Genomic DNA, 21,692 nt, shown 5'->3' on the forward strand with positions numbered 1-21,692 from the left:
CTGATGGATGACTCACATCCTGTAGGAGCTTCTCCAGGTTCTCCTGCAGCTCCAGGAAGTAGACAGAGGTGATGACCGCATCTCGGGCCTTGGTCAGGCAGTCCCGGGCCAGCTCGGTGATCTGGTGGTGGATGAAGCTGAGGACCCCGTCGGCCAGGGGCAGCGAGGTCTCCGGGGCGTAGCGGCGGATGAACTCCATCAGCCGCTCCTCCATCTGCGCCGTGGCCTGAGGTGCACGGGGGGGACCAGATCAGTCCCCATGTTACAGTGACCCAGACAGGACCATTACAACAGCTACACATTTATATGCAAGTGTGTGTGCTTTCGTATATTTATTAGTGCAATTGTATATTATATGTGCATACGCTGTGTGTGTGTGTGTGTGTGTGTGTGCACTGAGTGTCTGACCTTTGGGAAGCGGTCCTTGTACACATGGTTCATCATGACGATCTCGTTGTCGTAGCAGGAGGGTGATCGTCCAGGGCTGGAGGGGGTGAGAGAGGGGGGGGTTAGGATCAATTCCACAACCTTTCAGTGGCAGTTTCAGAGGTGAATTCCCCATACGTGTATGTACAATATGTATAATTCCATTACATTACATTTCAGCCCTAATTCCTAACTGAGGACTGAAACGGGAGCTTGCTATTGGGGATGGGAACGGAGGTGGAACTTCGGCGGAGACGGCCACCTCAAGCTACGGGAACGGGCGCGCAAATGGGGCGAGCTGCGTCCCCCTTCGTCGTCAGCGATGCTCTCCGTGCTGCCGAAATGCTTGGAGAGGAAGTGCAGCTCCTCCAGGGTGGGCTGGTACGGCAGCTGCTCCTGGGAGGAGCTAGAGGACTGGGGGGGAGGAGCCAATAGCAGGAAGTAGGGGAGAAATGAGGGCGGAAAAAAAGGGGAGGGAGAGAGTGAGGGTGGAGGAGATAGAGGGAAAAGTTGAAGGAGGAAAGGTGAAGACAGTGTGAAATCGGTGGAAATCGAGATGTTTTGACTGGAAAGGCCCCGGCTGGAGCCCTTGCTGCGGTGCGTACCGTGGAGCTGGGCGTGTTGGTCCCATACCCTGAGGAAGGCAGCGAGGCCAGAGACCAGCGCCTCCCGTCTGCTCTGCAGGGGAGAGAATGTAGCAGATTAACCCCACGTGGTGCCCTCTGTTGGAAGGGAGGAACCAACACGCTTTCAACTAGTCGCACACATTTTAACTAGTCACACACATTTTAACTAGTCACACACATTTTGTTGTCATAGTGCTTGCTCACATTTCTACAACATAAAAAAACAATGAATGCCCCCAAATCCAAACAATACTCCCATACAACCCACATCATGTTTAATGCAGCATTATACAACCTATATAAAATTAAATTTATACTGAAAAGATAATTATCCTGACCGCGCGAGGTAAAAGGCCGGCTATCTTAGCTGAGGGAATAATTGTGCTCATCTAGTGTAATGAGATTCTTTCAACAGCATCAGGATTTTTCCATTATGAGATTGACACAATACAGGGCAATCACAGCAACAATCCTCCACTGATAAGAGACGCACGGTGACATGGTGAGTGTGTAATAAAGGGAACTGCATAACTGAGAAATTAAACTGGGCCTGATAAGCAGGAACTTGACTTTCGCAGTTTCCATACTGTGGACTCTGTGAGTGGCGAGTCTATTGAGCGTGGCCTCCTAGCTATTAGGGTGCAGCCTTACCTCCTGGAGGAGGTGAAGGAGAAGTGTGTGGGGGCGCTGGGGGAGAAGTTTCGGGGGCTGTCCATGGGGCTGCTCCCTACAGGCACGGAGAAACGCAGAGAGGGCAATGAGAGAGGCGCTCATCGGCCAGAAATGTGCCAATCCACAGCTGTTTTGTGAGATACCCACCAATGTGACCTGGGAGGGGCGAGTGTGGGCGGGGCAGTGTGGGGGAGGTGCTGGTCAGGATGAGGCTCTTCCTGTTGCTTGCGCGGCAACTAATGAGCAAAAAAAAAAAAAACACTCAAGATTTTAATGAGAGATACAGTAATGCAATACCAGTCTACCAGTGCATTATTCATCATTATTAACCTGCTGGTATTAGTTTCTTTCTAGAAGTAAACATGTGAACATAAGGAACAGACAGGAAGGTGACCCTGGTGACAACAAACGCCTTCAGCCCTCCTCCCATAACAGATTATGATGTGACGGGATTACTGCGCCTCACTGACACCGTGTCTCACATGAAGAGAAAGAGCGAGGGGAAAGAAAGAAGGAGGAAGGAAAGATCAGGTGGCTTTTAGATGACTATCAGTGCCCAAATATGGAACAATAACTCCAGTAATGGAGAGAAGGAGGGGGAGGGAGGGAGAGAGAGACTGCATTTACTCTGACACTGGCCACACAAGTTCACAATTACCACCACATACTGCCATACAACATTCACCACAAAATCCTTCTCTTATACACACATCCTATACTCACACAATTACCCTTTTGTACCTTGGTATACAGAGCAACCCCATTTGCTGTGTGACTGTTCCTTTACTGTATCATTTCACACCCCTGCATGTTTTCCCTAAAACATAAATTGTTTGCATAAAATCATTTCATTTTCCTCCTAGAAGAGTGCTCCAATTTCATCTGAATTAATTAAACCCAGAGAAAGCAACTGACTGGATGTACAGTATCACACATTTAAAAGAAGCCCCATTAAGATGAGTAGTAGTCATTCAGCATTAACCATAGTCACTAGCGCACCCATTATCACTGGACATACAGTAAATCAAGAGGCATATCATATCAAGAGCAGCAGAACAAGGGCATGGATATGGAACAGGAAGTAGCAATGATACATCAAAAGCCTACAGCCAATGAGAGACAAATATGGACAGACTTATTTTTAAAACATGGCTAGTTGACCGAACCTGCAAGTTGACCGAATACTGTAAGTGCAAATGTTGGAGAATATATATTCAACGTTTAATACATCCCAGAGTATACATAGCACAGCTTAAAGTTTCTGTCTTAATAATGAAGCAACTGTGCAGCATCTGGCAAACTGTGACCTGATTTTTTACATAAGAGAGAGAGAGAGGGGATGATGGGATCTATTCTAGCCTTAATATGAGAGGGCTGTTCCCAATGCCCAATGGGTCAATTTTCACCAGGCTGAACAAACACACAGTCATGTCCACACAATGAAGTCTCCACTCACACACAGACAAATAACAGAGACGCATAAACTTTTTTTTTTTTTTTACACACAACCCCAAAACAATTGGCTGATTAGATACTTGCATGAATAAGCAGATGTACAATAAAGTGCTCAGTGAGTGTATAAGAAGACATACGTATGGCAGGCCTGAAACATACGTAACATAGGTTACCTAGGTAGTCCTGTACACCAGCTTGTTAATGCAAATATTTAATCAGCCAATCATGTGGCTGCCACTAAATGCATAAAAACATTGAGCAAAGTGACTTTGACCATGGAACCACCAGACAGGGTGGTTTTAGTTTCTAAGCTGACAGGAAGGTGACAGCAACACACATAACCACGCATAACAACAGTGCTATCCAGAAGAGCATCTCTGAACACACAATGCATCAAACATCTTAAGTGGACAGGCTACAGCAGCAGAAGACCAATAGGTCTAATAAATAGCTAATTACGTGCTCACTGGGTGTAGATTGGGCCTACATCAGGGTGTGCATCATTGGTTCTGGAGAGATGCTGAATGTGCTGGAATCTCTTAATACCTTAAAATGGGCAAATAATTCACACCCAAGGTAGACACCATGGAGCATTAACTGTGCAATCAACACCTTTAACTGAACAACAGAATGTATTTCAAAGTGTCAGTGGAAGCTTTTTACAGCATAGACAGTACTTCTGTTATAGTTTTAAACCAAAATGAAGGAAAATTGTTTTAATTTTTAATTGAAAAATTCAAATGAATATCAAGCACCAAATTTGCATTTTAACTGCAGATCATGCTGAGAAGAGCAGCCCCTGGCTTCAATTTCAAATGCAGAGAAGAATTATTAATATAAAAATAATTATTTAAATAATTCATGATAATTTCAATAGTTCAATATTCTGGACTGACAAAGTCCTATCTTTCTTCATTTCTAGAACTTAAAATTCACAGAACAAAGGGATTCCAATGAGAACAGTGGTATACACTCGGTATATACTAGGCTCAGACAAAAGAGTCTCATGAATGAATTTACACCAGTCTATTTTTAAACGCCCTTTGAACGTGGAGGATCAGAACACAACCTCTACATCTCCCTCTGGGCAGAATGGGTGCTGAAAACATTCTGGCGTTTTCTGTGCACCAGCATTTCTGCGGATAAAGAATCAGAAAAGACTAGCCTGCCTTCTGCTCCCGTTTCAAAGCAAAGCGACAGAAATATAGCTCAGAGGTGTGACATCACGTCTGCGAACGTGAGCCTTGTGGGTGAATGTGACTAAAGTGTGTGACTGAGACTGTGTGTGAAGGGGACACTCTCTCTCTCTCCCTCTCTAAATATAGCTCTCTCAGTGTGTGAACATGACTGCATGTGCAAGTATAATTTCTGCAGTGTGAGACGGTGACTCTCAGTGTGTGAATGCGATGTGCCATTGAGTTGCTCATCCATAATGAATTGTGTGGCTGGTTAGTGAGCAACTGACTGCAGGATATATCCTCACACACCTGCAGCACTCACAGTCCCTCAGGCAAACACACACACACACACACACACACACACACACAAACAAAACCAATTCCAATCACAATCTAAATCATAATCAAAATCGCAACTACAAACCCAATCCAACCAGCACTGGCTGAGCAACAAAGATCCACTTTGCTAGGACTTCAATAAACAGAGCAACAAGCTCTGCTTTCATAATAATGAGCAAGACTGCTGCTCAAAGCAGCTGAAGATATAAGCAAGAGAGATACAGAAAAGAGACATAACAGCTGGTAACACAGCTGGACATTTTTTTTTTTTTTAAAGAGGTTAAAAGGGTAGTAGATAAAATAATGAATTTAACCCTGATCTTGTGTGCATGCATATGCGTGTGTGTGTGTGTGTGTGCGTGTGGTTCTTCGCTGGAGGATGGCAAAGAAAGAGAGAGAAAGAGAGATAGAGGGTGGTTGGCTGAAGGAAGAGGATAGAGGGGGTGGTGTGTCTAGCCTGGGGCAGGGTGGGTAATGACATCAGAGGTTCCACTGTAATCCAGTCTCACTCCGCAGTCGGGGGCCCAACATAGAGCTTTAAAAATGACAGGCCAGACTGCATACTTTAACTGAGATGGATACTTCGTACACTTTCGTGTATTTGCAAAAATGGACTTCATAAGAGTTATGAAAATTCAGTTCCTGCATTCTGTATATGTAAATGTCCCTGAAGAGGACAATTTCCATGAATAATAATGTTGTATTGCTCATGAATGCAAAAACTCTGAGCTACAATGAATAAGTAAATACTAATGCACTTACATATTGTACATTTGGAAATTGCAGAGAGAGAGAGGGGGGTGGGGAAGGTAGAGAATGGAGAGAGTGGCAGAGAATGCAAGAGAGAGAAATGAGAGGGGGAGAGAGTGAGGGAAAGAGAGAGACAGAGAGAGTGTGAGAGAAGGAGAGAGACAGAGAGAGAAGGAGAGAGAAATGAGAGGGGGAGAGTGTGAGGGAAAGAGAGACAGAGAGAGAGTGTGAGAGAAGGAGAGAGAGAGGGAGAGAGAAATGCGAGGGGGAGAGAGTGTGAGGGAAAGAGAGAGGGAGAGAGAAATGAGAGGGGGAGAGAGTGTGAGGAAAGAGACAGAGAGAGAGTGTGAGAGAAGGAGAGAGACAGAGAGAGAAATGAGAGGGGGAGAGAGTGAGGGAGAGAGAGACAGAGAGAAACAGAGAGAGAGGGAGAGGAGAGAGAGAAAAGAAAGGGAAAGAGTATGAGAGAGGGAGTGAAAGAGTGTGAGAGGGAGGAGGGAGGGGGAGAGAGACACAGAGACTGTGAGAGAGGGAGAGAGGAGGGAGGGGGAGAGAGAGACAGAGAGGGAGAAAGAGGGAGAGAGACAGAGAAAGAGTATGAGAGAGAGAGAGGAAGAGAGCTGAACCGCAGCTGGAGTGCACATAGACCCCTGCTGTTGGTGTGAGGGACAGCTCTGATGGGGAGACATTCTGCCGTCTAGACAGTATCATTCTGTGGACAGCAATTTCACAAATGGGTGCAGGCACCAACAGCCCAGACTGCACCAAGAGCCCAGACTGCACCAACAGTTCAGACTGCACCAACAGACCAGACTGCACCAACAGTTCAGACGGCACCAGCACTGAACGCAAAGAGCGTGAAGGAAGCATTCAGCACCATGGACAGCACACACTGTTGCCATTGCTCTCTTCTAAAAAGGAGTAATTCAGGTTGGCCTTTTAAATGACATACCCCATGGTTTCTAAGGCTAGTCCCCTCACATGAGTGTTTGGAACATGGCAGTGCAGGATGAAATGTGAAATGGAGGAAACAGCGGACTGATGATGGCTTACTTTCATATTGGCAGTCGATACGTTTCCACATTTTTCTTAACCAGCATACTTCCCACATGTGAAAAGCTGCAATCACTGTTTTCTTGGGAGTATTTACCAATGCTGCACCTAATTTGTATTACAGAGCACACTCATGAACACAAGGCTTTAGTGACAGGGTCAGTGACGGATTAGCCTCATAAGACAAGGGCTTGCTGTCTGAGGCTGAGACCAATGATTGATGAATGCTTGTTGTGTTGCAACAAATACTTTCCCTAAGGTCGACTTTCATTCTCAGAGAGCAATCTTAAGTGCTGTTGCAGAACGGACAAGAAAATGCACTCACCTGCTGCTTTTACGGGGAAGGGGAAGATCCTTCTGAAAAGAGAGAGAAAGAGAGAGAGAAATCAGATTTTTACTCTAGGCAACTAACAGGGGCAGCCTGTGGCCTAGTGATTAAGATCCAGAAGGTTGGTGGTTCAAGCCCAAGTGTAGCCACGATAAGATCCGCATAGCTGTTGTGCCCTTGAGCATGGCCCTTAACCCTGCATAGCTCAAAGGGGGACTGTCCCCAGCTTAGTTTAATCAACTGCAAGTTGCCTAGGATAAAAGCATCAGCTAAATAACAAATTATTATTATTATAACAGAGGCCCCAATTCTTAAGCTCCACATCACAAGCATGAAACATGTCTGGTCCCAGCCAGCCTCTGAGGCACATGTAGAACATTCTAGAAGCCATCAGGTGGATCTATGTTCGTTCCATCATTTCTAGTGTTAATGACCCTTTTCGGCAGGACTACTCCTCTTACTAATCAATTTTAATGCACTTGTGCCCTGTACTTATGCACTCATGTGGGTAAGAGTGTCTGCTAAATGCTTAGAAAGCGATGGAATATTCTCTGAGCTTAACTGGCCCACACTTTCAGATAAGAGCACAATGACGAATGTATGAAATTATGAATATATCAAGACTGAAAATGCATGCCTCTTTGCACATGCATATTCAATTTGTACAGTAGGCAGCACACGGGAAAAGAGAAGTAACCAGTAACTGTGCAGTTCCTCCAGCTGCCACTAGGGGAGCTCTCAGCAGCCCCTGAGGTCTGTTGATGGGACCGTCGACTTCCACATGAGCCAAGTGCGCCAGACGGTGCCAAACTTTTAATTCCTCCTCTCCCTCTCTCCTGGCAGGGTGGAACAAGACATCTGCGGCCCAACCCCCTCCCCATTAAGACCCCCGACGAGCGGGCAAGGAGCGGTGAACTGGAACGACGTCAAAAACTCCCCCGAAGGAAGAGGAGAGGACAGGAGCCGCGTGCCAGCTCGGCCTGCAGGAGCTGGATGCTGCTCACAGAGATGGAGGAACGGCAGAGGGAGCGGCCTGTTCCTGCACTCTCTCCCTCAAATGTGTATTTACATGAGCGTCTCAACTGCCTCTCAAATTCAAACCAGCGCGTCAGCACATTACCTCGGCCTGCGTTTACTTTTGAGAAATTATAAATACAACAAAAGGTTGAATGCATTTTTTGGGGGGGAATTAACATATTTGCATACTTCCTCTCCCCTTATCCCCTTCCATCTCTCTTTCTCAAAGTCAGTCTCTATCCTTCCAATGGCAGAGTGAGTTTTTCTTTTGCCACTCTCCAGCACTGAAGGTGCTCTTTAAAACAGTGGTAAAGTCAGATGACAAAGAATGTCTACTGTCCACATCAACGAAAGACAGGCACACTCTAGGTGCCTATATCATTAATGTAATTAATCACTATGGCTACAGCATAGGTACACAAACACTACTATGTTTTATTTCTGATGTATATTCATACATAACGCAATATTCAGTGTAGAATTAACTCTGACTCTTTACCTTTGATAATACGGCCTCATTTAAACTGTCAGAGCTGCATTAATGGTCATAACAGACTGTACATTGAGGATGTGCTGATTGCTACATGATAAACAGCATTGTTACACGGTAAATTGGGGACATGCGATGACATGAGCATTGATGGCATTCATCACCCGGATGCCAATATTTTGCTTGGGGTGTTTCAAGCATAAACAACTTCCCAACCTGACGAATGTCTCCATGGGGACACAATTAACTTGCAAAAGGCAAGCCACCTCTCCGTCATATTGCGGCGGCGTCTCTGAAAAAAAATGAAACGTGTTTCTTTGTGATCGGAGTGTTGTGCTATTTGGGGGTACTTGCATCGCTGAGCGAGTCACGCATTGCTGAAAGCATCTGTTTGAAACTGTTTTAAAAAAAACAACATTTTTAATAACTGCCAAGCCCCGACAGAGGCTGTGCATTCCAACATTTCAGGGACAATGCTGGACTGGCCCATCAGTGACTATCTGTGAGCTGATACCCTTTGTCTCTGAGAAGGCCAGAAGCAGAGGTAGCTGTGGAAAGTGCATAGGCTCTAGCGATATAACACACCCGTCTCTGTAGCACTAGAATTTTCCATTTTAGTTTGGTAAAAGCCTTAGCAGCCGTAACAGGTGGAGGGGAGCAGGTGGTATCTGGGAAGATCTGCTTTGGGTAATGTCCTATTGGCACAGAATCAGTCAGCCAAGACTCTATTTGGCTATTTAAATCCAAAGGGCTATTGCTACCTAGATTAACGCTTAAATCAGTGGCTAAATAAGATGTGACCAACTCTCCAATCTCAAATAGTTTATCCCAGTGACAGGAAGCTGCATAGAGTCTGCATAGTAACTAGATACTATGTGATGTGGCATATAATTGGTCATAGTGTCAACCAGGGAGGGTGTACTTCAGTCAAAGGTTTGTATTGAAATATAATATTTTTTTACAGTATCTACCACATGGCTTTTAAATCCAGGCTTGACAGTGTCAGGGAACTAATTCCTAATTCACCATTGGGCTATAGGGAAGTTAAAAAGACCAGGCCTGGTCCAGAGATAAGAAACGGAGAGGCAGAACTGCGGGGGTTGGCTATGCGTGTGTGTGTTCCTGTGTGTGTGTGCGTTTGTATCTGTATGTGTGTGCCTGTCTCAGTGGGGGTGGCCTACGAGACCGCATGCTGACATCCTGCTATAAGATCCCAAACTTAACGACAGACCTGGCTTTTTACCTTTTGGTTTGAATTAGAAGTTAGCATCCAAGTCCTGCACCTTGGTCTGGCATCCTACTATTCATCACTAGTCTTTCGGAATGTTTGACTGTCTTCATTTCTTGAGTTATTCGGGAGGCTACAAGCAGGTTTGGTATGTTCTTCCATTGATTTCCTTTGTGACTGTTATGTGTCTGTTTGTAACCTTCATTGTTTTAAGGTAGATGAACCACGTCTTTAGACTAAACATGAATAATCTTTGTACTAAATAAATAACTAAATAAATCTATTGATTTTCACCTGGTTGCAAGTTGTGCAATTTGATAAAGGTTGATCCAACAGGTTACTCTGCCTGTCACTGAATTTGGTGATTTAATTCATAATATAATTTATCTTTGATAATGATTACCAAATTAAATTAAGTAAAGATATTTTACGTGTTGTTAAGTGAGGTGTTTTAACTGTTCACACACTTGTGTTCCGTATTCAGAGTGCTGGACATTTAATCAACTGTTAATACTGCTGGATTCATAAGTTGCCGTTTTAAACGCATTCTAATTAATCCTCGCTTCCCCGACAACACAGTAATGAGTACTGTCTGGACTGCCTCTAAATTACGAGTCTATGCAGGCTGAATTGGCCTGTCCTCATCACCACATTACACACTCATTGAGCACTTTATTAGGTATTTATTAGACTTATCTTTTAGACTTAAGTCTTCTGCTGCTGTAGCCTATCCACTTAAGAGGTTTGATGCGTTGAGTGTTCAGAGATGCTCTTCTGCATACCACTGTTGTAATGTGTGGTTATTTCTGTTTCTGTCACCGTCCTGTCTGCAGAACTGCTGCTCACTGGATGTTTTTTGTTTTTCGCATCATTCTCTGTAAACTCTATGAATGTTGCGTGTGTTGTTGACTACGCATGCCTTTATGCATTTAGTTGCTGCCACGTGATTGGCTGATTAAATATTTGCATCAACAAGCTGGTGTACAGGTCTACCTAAGGGGCAACATGGCTCAGGCAGTAAGAGCAGTCGTCTGGCATTCGGAGAGTTGCCGGTTCGATCCCCGCCCGGGCTGTATCGAAGTGTCCCTGAGCAAGACACCTAACCCCTAAATGCTCCTGACGAGCTGGTCGGGGCCTTGCATGGCAGCCAATCGCCGTCAGTGTGTGAGTGTGTGTATGAATGGGTGAATGGAGAAGCATCAATTGTACAGCGCTTTGGATAAAGGCGCTATATAAATGCCTGCCATTTACCATTTACCTAATAAAGTGCTCACTGAGTGTATATCCTGAGGTTTTTATGTTCTTAATCGGACCCTCACAAAGACTGGCATCTCCCTGTTCTAGCATTCCCACAACAGATGGGCGAGTGGGGGGAGGGCAAGGAAACCATCCCAAACATTCCCTGATCTTCACACACAGAATACACATCTTCCAGGGTAACCTGCTAATAAAGAGCCACGTGCGTCACTGTTTCTGCGGCTTAACGGCCTGCATGTTCATATCCACTCCCACACAAAAGACCAAGGACGAGAGAGAGAGAGAGGGGGAGAGGGAGAGGGAGAGAGAGAGAGAGAGAGAAAGGGAGAGGGAGAGGGAGAGGGAGACAGGGGTGACAGGGGAGAGAAACAGAGAGCAAGTAGAGGAGGGAGAGAGGGAGAGAGGGAGGAGGGAAGGACAGGGAGAGCGAGTGTGCAGCTGAAACACAAGGCCTCATTTCTGCTTCCTACTGACACACTTTGCAGGCCCGCGTGTGTCCCCGGTCATGTGCTTGCTTTTCTCAGCAAAAAGCCTCCCGTCTGTGAACAGGGTAATACTGGAAGCAGGTATCTCTGAACGCTCCAATTTAAATCAACCTGCATTGGCATTTGCTCTACAAGGTCTTGCGATGCCAAGTGCTGTGTGGGGTAAGTTAGATTGACTATGGCTGGATCCCCCCCAACCCCACTCCCCCTCACCCAGGCTACTGATCAAGGATCAGCAACTCCCAGAACATAACCCTATCCCAACCATTATAAGAAAACTGACTGCTCCAAGGGCAGGAACCATAAATCTCAATCCCAACCATTGTAAGAGACTGATCTAAGATGAGCGTCAGCGTCTTGAGCCCAGAATGCTTATGTCATCCAGCCCCATGGGAAGTGCTGTGTGTCACACCAATTAGCTTCCCCCCAAACCAAAGCACTTCCTGGCCGTGACCTCTCTACAAAAAGGCAGGGATAATTAGACGGGACTCCAAGTCGTCGCCGAAGCAGACGGACATGAGTAATATTCTGACACACGACCGTCGTTTAGATGACAGACGACATACCCATTAGCGAAGGAGTGATGTCATGCATGCCAGCAGCGTAATTAATTAGCCGGGCTCCGTGCCCAGGAGAGCATCATTTTTGCCCTGGCTACCATGGCAACGGTGAAACAATGCAGCCACCTGTCTGGGCGCCCTCAATCATCTCAGACCATCGACGGAGCTGCACTTTAGCACTCCGGCCTGTCTGTCTGCTGCTTCAGACGCTGCGACTGGCTGCACCCTTGGGCTGCTGCGCTGTCCAGACTGCAGGTCTCTATAACAGCCAGACAATCCACCACGAGGTGGGTCACACACACACCATCAGGCTGTTCAGAAGCGTTGTCATTGCTTTGAATTCAAATACATTTCTACGCTTTACTGAGCCTGTCTGGTGTATTGGAACCTATTAAATGCTCCCAAAAAGTGCAAACCCCTGCTGTCTGGTTCTCTTGGTTGGTTCATCTGAACTAGGCAAGATCAATCGAGCACAGAAAGTGAATTGAATCCATAACAATTACATATTTGACCTGGGTCTGGTAGCATGTACATGCAATTTCTCCTGGCTTATTCTTCTGACTAATTAGGACAAGCTTAGCGTTCAGGCCATAAATGTCTGGCGGCCATTAATATTTGGTTTTATTGCCGAATGTTCTCTCCTGCTATGACCTGCTACAAAAGAATTTGATGTGTGCATATATGACGTACCCAAGCCTTCTCTCTCTGGGAGACAGTAGGGACAAAGGGTCTGACAATCAGCATTCCACATTAATCTGAACAAATAATCAGGACACAATCACATCCATCCTTTCCCACACCACCAGCCACACAGTGTATAGCAGGGGATAGGGGGAGTTGCACATCGCTCAATGACCAATCATAATCAGTCTGTGCCTTGTACATACTGTGCGGTTACATTACATTACATTGCATTATCGTCACATACGGCTAATGCAGTGCTAAAGGAGGAACACTGGTCAACCAGAGCCCATCCTCTTACACAGAGACCTGCTTAGTGTTAAACTGACTGTGAATACTCTAAGAGTACATGTGGGCCCTACTGGATTCATACACACTTTTTGACATTACATTACATTTACATTACATTACACTTAGAATTGATGCATAGTTCAGTGGTTTGCTCCAGGTACTAACAATGGGGACTCTTGTGTTATAGTTTGGAAATGACACAAGGCAGGCTTAAACCGTACAGTAAAATGTTAAGTGCTAATTCAACTCTTACCAGTGTTTACGAGTCCAATCCAGAGCAAATGTACAGAGTACTCAATAGCGCTCACTACATTGGAGTTGATTTACCACTGAATATTTTACAGTGTGGTAAAATAGGCCATCATCGCATGTGCTTGTGCTTCATAGCTGGGCAAATGTTGGGATACACACACACACACACACACACACACAGACACACATGTACACACATGTACACACACACACACACACACACACACGCACACACATGCACACACATGCACACACACCCACACACATGTACACACATGCACATGCACACGCACACACACACACACAGGCACACACACACAGACACACGTCCACACACACACACACACACACACACACACACACACACACACACACTTTCCTTTTAAGGCCCTGGTAAAGCAATGTGTTGTGAGGTTGACCATTGACCCTGTGCTCCTACGGTCCCTGAGGGTCTCACCATCTGGCCCCCAAAAAGGGTCTGGCTCTAATGGAGGCACACTGGAGACAGCCAATCATAAGAATTCATGAGCAGGAGGCGGGAAAGGGAAAATGAATGGACCATACCCCCACCCCAAAAAAAAAACTCCCATGTGTTCTGGAAAAAAAACACATCAATATTTCCTTCAGTTCATTCATGCGTTCTCGAATTGCACATTAGAGAACGAGAGAGAGGGTCTAAGGTTCTCTTGGAAAATAGGATAAATAAGAAAATTAAAGCATTTATAGAATTGGTAGAATTGTGCAGGCAAACAGGTAAATCCTGTTCACATATCAGAACTTTGTAGGTCTGATGAATTTTTTCAAGCCTCATACGATCTCTCTGCATCTCAATAAATTCTGGCTCAGTTGTTCTTTGCAGTGTGGGCTGAGCTCGGACCTCGCCTAGACACGCGAGAAAGGGAGAGCCCGGCGAAGGGGAGTCCCGCAGTACCGTGCAGCTGAAATGCTGGGATTCCCTTTAATTTCTCAAACTATTAATCAAGCAAAACCCTGCCACCAATTCGTCCTCGGAAAAAATAAACTTTTGCATGATCCTAGCACGGCTGCGATAATTGTCATTAGAATATCGCTCGTTTCACAAAGGCCTCAGACACTAAGGATGAATAAAATGCTCTCGTCATTAATTTTGCTACCGTAATATATACAGTGAACGACGCGCCCTTAAAATTCAGTGAATATTACCCGTACGATTTCAAAAGATGAATCAAGTCACCCCGATTGTCATTTGATCACATCAGTCGATTGTTATCAAACAACTGATGACATAAAATATTGAAATAAATAGCATATCACATTTAGTTTGACCATAACGTAGCGCCCTTAAAGTCTCACCTGCAGTCTCCTACGGCGAATAATCCCGGAGTCATCCATGACACGAGTGCAGACGAGCACCTGCGGCAGGGCTCCCCAGCTACTGGGCTTCGAATCAAATGCGTCCGCGCGCGTCTCCGCAGCGTGCACGTCGGCCCGGCGTCTCTCGAGAGATCAGGGCGTACGAAGCTTTATCTTGAGCCAAAAAACAGAGCAGGCACACTTCACACAGCTATTACAAACTCATAAGAGTGCAAGTATGGAGGTGCGTCCTTAAAATAATTTGAAGATTAACTCTGAACTATTGGCTATTGTAAAAAAAAAATTTTTTAAACCCCAACAAAAACAGTTAAAGATTATATGTGATCAAAATGATTTCATCATACAATTTAGCTCGTCCGTGTTCTCCGTGGTAAGATAGGAAATGGGCTACCATACATATTAATGTGAGTCAATCAAAAAATAAATATCGCATTCCTTATGAGTACTTTGTCAGTGGAACAGAGGAAAAATAGCGGCCGTCTTTTCTGTTTAATGTCCTTATTACTCTCTGTCTGGCTGCGTTTATATCAGGTCCTCCGCCTCTTCATTTGCTCTGTTTATTTTCGAAGGCTTCATCCTATTGAGTATATCCAGACTCCAAGAACGCAAATGTAAAATAGGCAGTCTAAACGGAGATTATCGTTCAAATGCTCCTGGTACCCCTTCACGTCTTGACATCGTACACAAGCGTTGGAAATCCTCCGAAATATGATTTAACCATAATCCATTTATTCAGCTGTTAGATGGTATTAGGGTTTTGCGTCCTCCGCAAGTGGAGTCGTTGTTTACAGATATTACATTTCCTCTTCATAACTCGCCGTCTTGTTGCTATGTACGTATGATACACGTGCATGAATCTTTTGCACGTGATGGAGAGAGAGGGGGTATATGGGTTTCGTATGGGCAATTTCTCAGTAGAAACACAAATGAAACCACATATAGGATGCTTTCCTGCAAACGTCGCTTTTACGTCCACGTACTGCGTTCAAAGCGATTGCTTCTTCGATCGGAATGGACTGCTCTGATGTTGACGCGCACGACGTCTCTCACTCCGGGCAATCCAGTGGGGGATGAAACTTGTATTTAATCTACGATCCTGGACACATTTCCATTCCGCTTTATGTTCTAATGCAGGAAATGTGTTTCCCCTTGGGACCACCTTCCATTCAAATCCATTGCCTGCCTCCCACTTCCCAGAAACAGGGCGAACGCAATGTCACTTTAACCCCTCCCCGCCAGATCTTCATCTCTCCTGCCAGTTTATGAGGTTTGTCTTTTCTGTAGGGAACCTACTTGCATCATCGAGACTACGTTGATTCATGTGGACTAATGAGTATAAGGCTATACATATTTTACATAAGGTTGTGTCCTTGTGAATATTTGTATCATATTGTGTGTGTGTGTGTGTGTGTGTGTGTGTGTGTGCACATGTATTTACATGTATGTAATTTGATAAACATATTCACATGAGCATACTGTCCAAATGGTTAATCCAAGTCATTGCCCAGTGGTTCCCAACCCTGTTCCTGGAGATAGTCGTGTAGGTTTTCACTCCAACCCCAACAAACAGCAAGAGATTTCACTGAGTCAAAATGAGTGGAATCAGGTGCGGCAAATTAGGGTTGAAATGAAAACTTACAGGTCAGTAGATCTCCAGGAGCAGGGTTGGGAGACATGCACATGCGTACACACACACACACATACATATATAGTGTGTGTGTGTGTGTGTGTGTGTGTGTAATTTCAAATAAATATTCACAAAGACACAGCTTTCCAAAAGATATGTATAAGGTTGAATTTATTAGTCACACAGACACATACAGACAGACAGATAGACTGACAGAACTACCCACCGACCAACAGACAGACAGGCAGGCAGGCAGGCAGGCAGGCAGACAGACCTAGAGAAAGAAAGAAAGACAGACAGGCAGACAGGCAGGTGGACCGAGAGAAGGACAGACAGACAGACAGGCAGACAGAGAGGCAGGCAGGCAGGCAGGTGGACCGAGAGGAAGACAGAGAAACAGAGAGACAGACAGGCATATCTTGATGTGCGCTATTTAGCACCAATCTCTGTAATTTCCCTCTCATTGCATCATACTTTCAGAGAAAAGATAAAAAAACCAAGTACAACTAACTCAATAAACAGAATGAACTGGCATTTGATTAAAACCAGCTTTTCCAAGGCAGGCTTACAGATCTGATACTATTCCTTTGCATAGCTTAATACAAACGTACATCTAAATCCCAATTGCTTTCATCATTGTATGTGAAATCCCAGGCTATTCACCCACCGCTGTGGACTGTGACTGTGAAGATAAGCATGTTTAAGAGCAGACATGCGATCAATGCTTGCAAGAATGATAGAGGTCATGGGTTATCACCACAGAAAGCAAGGTCTGTCTTCAAGGAGACGCCAGTGCTAATTCAGAGTGTGTTTGCTTGCAGTCATAGAACTATAGGCACTCAGACAGTATGCCTGCATTACATTCAATGTCCCACAGAGTGCCGAAGACATTGGCTTAACCACTCCGATTTAAGATGCAGCCAAGCGTGCATTAGAATTAAATAAACAAATGAATGTGAGGCTGCGTGTAAGAAAGCTCATAACTGGTTGGTCACTGGTTATGCCCGTAAAAAAATCCATTGCACTCTGCAATAATGCCCTTCAAAAAATAAATAGCTCATGTTTAAAGGTATTTGTCAAATTGTTTGCTTCCACTGACAGATGGGTTTTAGTTTCCGTGTCTTTTCGCAGCAGGCCCATATTATTACGTAACGTTGGCAATGATTAAACCTTCACACTGCGCCTCATGACATATGGCCAGCAAATCTATCATTCCGTCACTGCATGACTTTCATCTCTGAACCGAAGGCACGTGGTGCGTCTATAAGCCATTAACCCTTGTACAATATACCAATCCATAACGGGCCTTCGGCGCATATCCAACCGATATACACAGCCCATACACAGCAAAACCCGGAGCCTGAAAGTGGCCGCGCCTCGCCCCTCTGGAGTCCCACACGCCCTCGTCTCGCTCAGACGGCCGTTATCCAGCAGGCATACGCCGGAGAACCAGATCCGCACGTATGTTATTGGCAGCGGAACAGACGTAACATTGATTTTTTTCCGCTTAACTGCATTGACTTATTGTGACACGTGGAGGATAATGGGCTGATGGGGGGGGGGGGGGGGGGGGCTTGTCGCCACGGAGTTACTACGTGTTTAATTTAACAGCTTTTATTGAGAACTCCGCGTGCTCACAGACATAGGCTAGTTTACCCGACATCATGCCTCATGCCTCATAAAACCTCAACAAATAAGGTAGTGAAAAAACATCTCAGTGAAATCTAACCATGGCAGTTATATTTTGAAAATAATTTTTCTAGTTGAATTAACAAGACAGTGAAATTATTAAATAGAGGATGAATGACCAGTGAAAAGAGCAGTTAAAAAAAGAACTGCATCCAGTGTGACACAGCACTTTTCAGGAGAAGCACTAGGCCTACTAGCACTGGTGTTATAGTTTAGTTTTAGCAACACAGCAGAGAACTATATGGGATTCGGGTGCATCTCTGGTGAAACAGACACACATGAGTTTGCATATAATATTTTCGGAATATATAAAAACATGATATTGTACTAATCACTGTCTATTGCATTGAGATGTTGAACTGAGGTCCTGACTGTGGTCATTAAAGATCCCATGACACTGCAAAGAGTCTGGTTTCCTGGCTAAATTCCCAACCCTGGCTCTTTCAACCTGCCAACTAATCATCCCCTGATTCAATTGGCAAAAACATTGTTCTCTCCCTCTCCACCTCAGCTGGTGTGTGGTGAGCGTTCTGGCACAAAATGGCAGCCGTGCATCACCCAGGTGGGTGCTACACATTAGTGGTGGCTGAAGCGAGCTTCCCTCTCATCACTGTAAACGCTTTGAGTGTCTAGAACAGCACGATATGAATGTAATGATCTATCTATGAGCCAGGACACTAAGCTCTGGATATAGGGGGCATTCCACAGTGACTAACAGGGCATTTGGGCAACCGTGCTGATCCTCCCCTTCACCTCTACACAAAATACAGAGTACCCTTTTACGGAATGTGGTGTGGTTACATTAATAATAATAAATAACAATAATAAGAACTTATAAAGCTAAATATAAAGTCTTCTCATCTGTATCTACTTGGTTCTTTTTTGTGTTATTATTCTGAAAAATGACATTGTTTGGTTGTACATTACTGTCACCCTGTGTTGAAACACCATATAGCATGAATGCCAAGTTAATTTTCAAACTTGGCTTGAAATCTTGGACTAGTAATATACAGAAACGGCATGTTGATAGGCACAGAAGGCTAATTCAAAACCAAAGAGCATTAAATTAAGAAAACAAACCAACAATTAGCATTCTAAATAAAAGTAGATTCCACTATAGAGCTAACCGTTGTTTAGCTGACAGAATATCCAAAAAGGAATCCAGTAAGAGAATATACATCAATATTTCTTAGGCCCTACAATAATGCTGACTTGGCTGTAGCTTTATCTCTAGCTCGATACACAGTAAAATATTCAGTGTTAATTCAACTGTAACAGAGTTTAAACAAGTCCACTTTGGCCATAGTCGACTCATATGCACTCTGTAGAGAGTTGATTTAACACTGAACATTTTACTGTGTTGGTGGTTTTCCAGAATTGCACTGGGGAAATCAAGAGATGCAATAACATTTGCCTTTTGTTTTGTCCTGAACCAAACGGAAGAGACATTGGTTCTTGTGTCGTCTGTAATGTGAAGTATGGAGGCTGTGGCAAGCCTTTAGAGATGAGTGATTAGATTAATTACCTGAAGTCTGTGACAAGCATTCACAGCTCTGTGACTTTGGCTGGGAGTCGTGGGCTTACGGTCAGAGGAAAGAGATGTCAGTGGAGTGGGCGGGGGGAGTCGTCTGCTTGCTTTTTGTTTTCACATTAATTTCAGCAACCAGTTGGAACCAAGGAAGCCAAGAGATGGGAAGTATTTAACTTTCTGCTTTCATTCATTAAATAAGTAACAACAAAAACCAGCAGATCCATGTGCCACTCAGGACCATGTTTGAGGACCCTTGCTCAACTATTGGTGTATCAGATTCCAGTCCGAGAGGGTCTCACTGTCTGTTCCTGATGCCTTTAATCACTGCATTCATCCATCAAAAGTAAAGAGTCCACACAAGGGATGGTTTAAGGAAGACATAATTTTATCAATGATAAATCAAGTTCCGTTTATTGCTGACTCAGTGGCTGTCCGTGGTGCTGGAAAGTATTGGCAGGCGCACTACAAGACTCGGAAAGGGTTCTCACTCGTTTCCTTCAGTCACCCTTGCGCCACAGCCTAGCACGTCTCGTACCTAGCATCAATCATGTATGACGAGGCACCCTGCGTAATTCAACGTAGGTCTGAAATTAATATATATTACTTATCCCCAGCGGAGTTTCGTGTTGTCCCCGACTGCGTACATATAATTCCGACAATAAAATAAACGAAAACGTACGGCTACAAGCCATAGCATAAGGAATACGAATGACGTAAGTGTAAGGCGCATTATAGAAAAATAAGAACTGGCAAAATCATGAAAATACATGATCACGAGCAGATTCATGGCACACCAGCGGTCTTCGCCTAATTGCAGTCCCAACTGCGGACGTGGCGGCTTTGCCTATGCCTGCAAACAAATGTCGAAGTAATTTACAATCCTATTGACGCAGCTGGGAGTTTATACAATCTGGGGATTTGATATAGCCTACGGTGAAAACAGTGCCAAGAACCTTTGGAGAGAGAACGAGGCAAACCAAATAAAGAAATGATATCAGGGCAGCAAATCACAAACAGTCCCACGGTAGTGGTCCAGACCTGTGAGTTGGAGTCGCTGCGCGGTAGGTGGTTGGAGTACTCAAGCTCAAGCTCAAACGGCTAAGCAGATGCCGCATGGAACGAAAAATGGAGCCCATCATTCTGACAGTCGCCAGAGCAATGTTCAGCCGTGATATAATACATTTTATTTGAATATATACAATTTATATTTGTGTATATCATTTTCGGCTTCATTTAAAATACGTAGGATATATTACAGATAAAATAGCACCTTTACAGAACTGAAAAAAACATCGACACCCCCGGCCTTATGAAATATGTCAGAGACAAAGTGGTCACTTCAGATACGCCGAAGCTACTGCGCAAATGAACTATGTTTTTGAGTGCGACAGATTCCAAGGAAAATCTACCGACAAAAAGTCATAGAGTCGCACTACTTCTGAAATGGGACAGAATACGGATTTACTTGTAGAGCAATCATTCGTGTAAGCGCCACACGAGGGCAGTGCGCTGACATCTTAGGCAGGTGGATGCCGTGCAATTGCTATGCAGGAAATGGTGGACCGTTAACATGATTAAATCACCATTCCAATCGAGCAAAATAAATGACCTGTCAGAGTTCAGTATCTGCTTCATACTTCATCCCCGGAAGCAAATCAGGCCAATTAAATGAAACGACCTTTAATGATATGTGCAGTTATATGGATGAATAACATATCTTCATAAAACGAGGCCGAAAAATAAAAAAAACATGAAAAAATATTGCAGGTTTTTTTCCTTTGATGATTTTTTTTTTTTTAACGGAGATACTACTTTGTTGTTGTGGATATATTATATTATATCTTTCTCAAAGTGCAAGTATCCATGATAATATGTCTACCACTATGTCGAGCATTGACCTCCTGTGTAATGTAATTAACCCACCAGACACAAGCTGCTCTAAAACACCATTTATAAACACATCAGGGTTGCTTTCAGGGTTGTTCACTACAGTGCATGGTTTACACCCGAGTATACAGTCCCCTCCAAAAGTATTGGAACATCCATCCATCCATTATCTTAACCTGCTTATTGTGAACAGGGTTGCAGGGGGGCTGGAGCCTATCCCAGCATACATTGGGCAAAAGGCAAGAATACACCCTGGACAGGTGGCTAGTCCATCGCAGGGCACACACAATTCACTCACATACTCATACCCACGGGCAATTTCTTTGGACTGTGGGAGGAAACCGGAGTCCTGGAGGAAACCCACTCGAACATGGGGAGAACATGCAAACTCCACACAGAGAGGCCCCGGCCGACCGGGATTCGAACTCAGGTGGCAGTGCTACCCACTGCACCATCCGTGCAGCCAGTATTGGAACAGCAAGGTCATTCCTTTGTTTTTGCTATACACTGAAGACAA

General features: G+C 44.5%; 1 protein-coding gene across 2 annotated transcripts in view; it reads right to left on the reverse strand.

Moving 5' to 3' along the window:
• LOC133114444 (microtubule-associated serine/threonine-protein kinase 1-like) overlaps nt 1-21,692 on the reverse strand; it is a 79,967-nt gene that overhangs the window by 13,499 nt on the left and 44,776 nt on the right. Inside the window, exons 1-8 of one of the 2 annotated variants that reach the window (XM_061223845.1) lie at nt 14,421-14,498; nt 6,825-6,856; nt 1,872-1,960; nt 1,704-1,779; nt 1,032-1,104; nt 689-840; nt 409-484; nt 17-226 (exon numbers count right to left, since the gene is read on the reverse strand). In XM_061223845.1, the coding sequence (XP_061079829.1) occupies nt 17-226; nt 409-484; nt 689-840; nt 1,032-1,104; nt 1,704-1,779; nt 1,872-1,960; nt 6,825-6,856; nt 14,421-14,459 (747 nt within the window). In that variant the 5' untranslated portion in view covers nt 14,460-14,498. Of the gene's footprint in view, nt 1-16; nt 227-408; nt 485-688; nt 841-1,031; nt 1,105-1,703; nt 1,780-1,871; nt 1,961-6,824; nt 6,857-14,420; nt 14,499-21,692 lie in introns of those variants that run through there. The other variant, XM_061223846.1, reaches the window with a different exon arrangement.

This window comes from Conger conger, chromosome 16, assembly GCF_963514075.1.
Source record: "Conger conger chromosome 16, fConCon1.1, whole genome shotgun sequence".
NCBI classification, from domain to species: domain Eukaryota; kingdom Metazoa; phylum Chordata; class Actinopteri; order Anguilliformes; family Congridae; genus Conger; species Conger conger.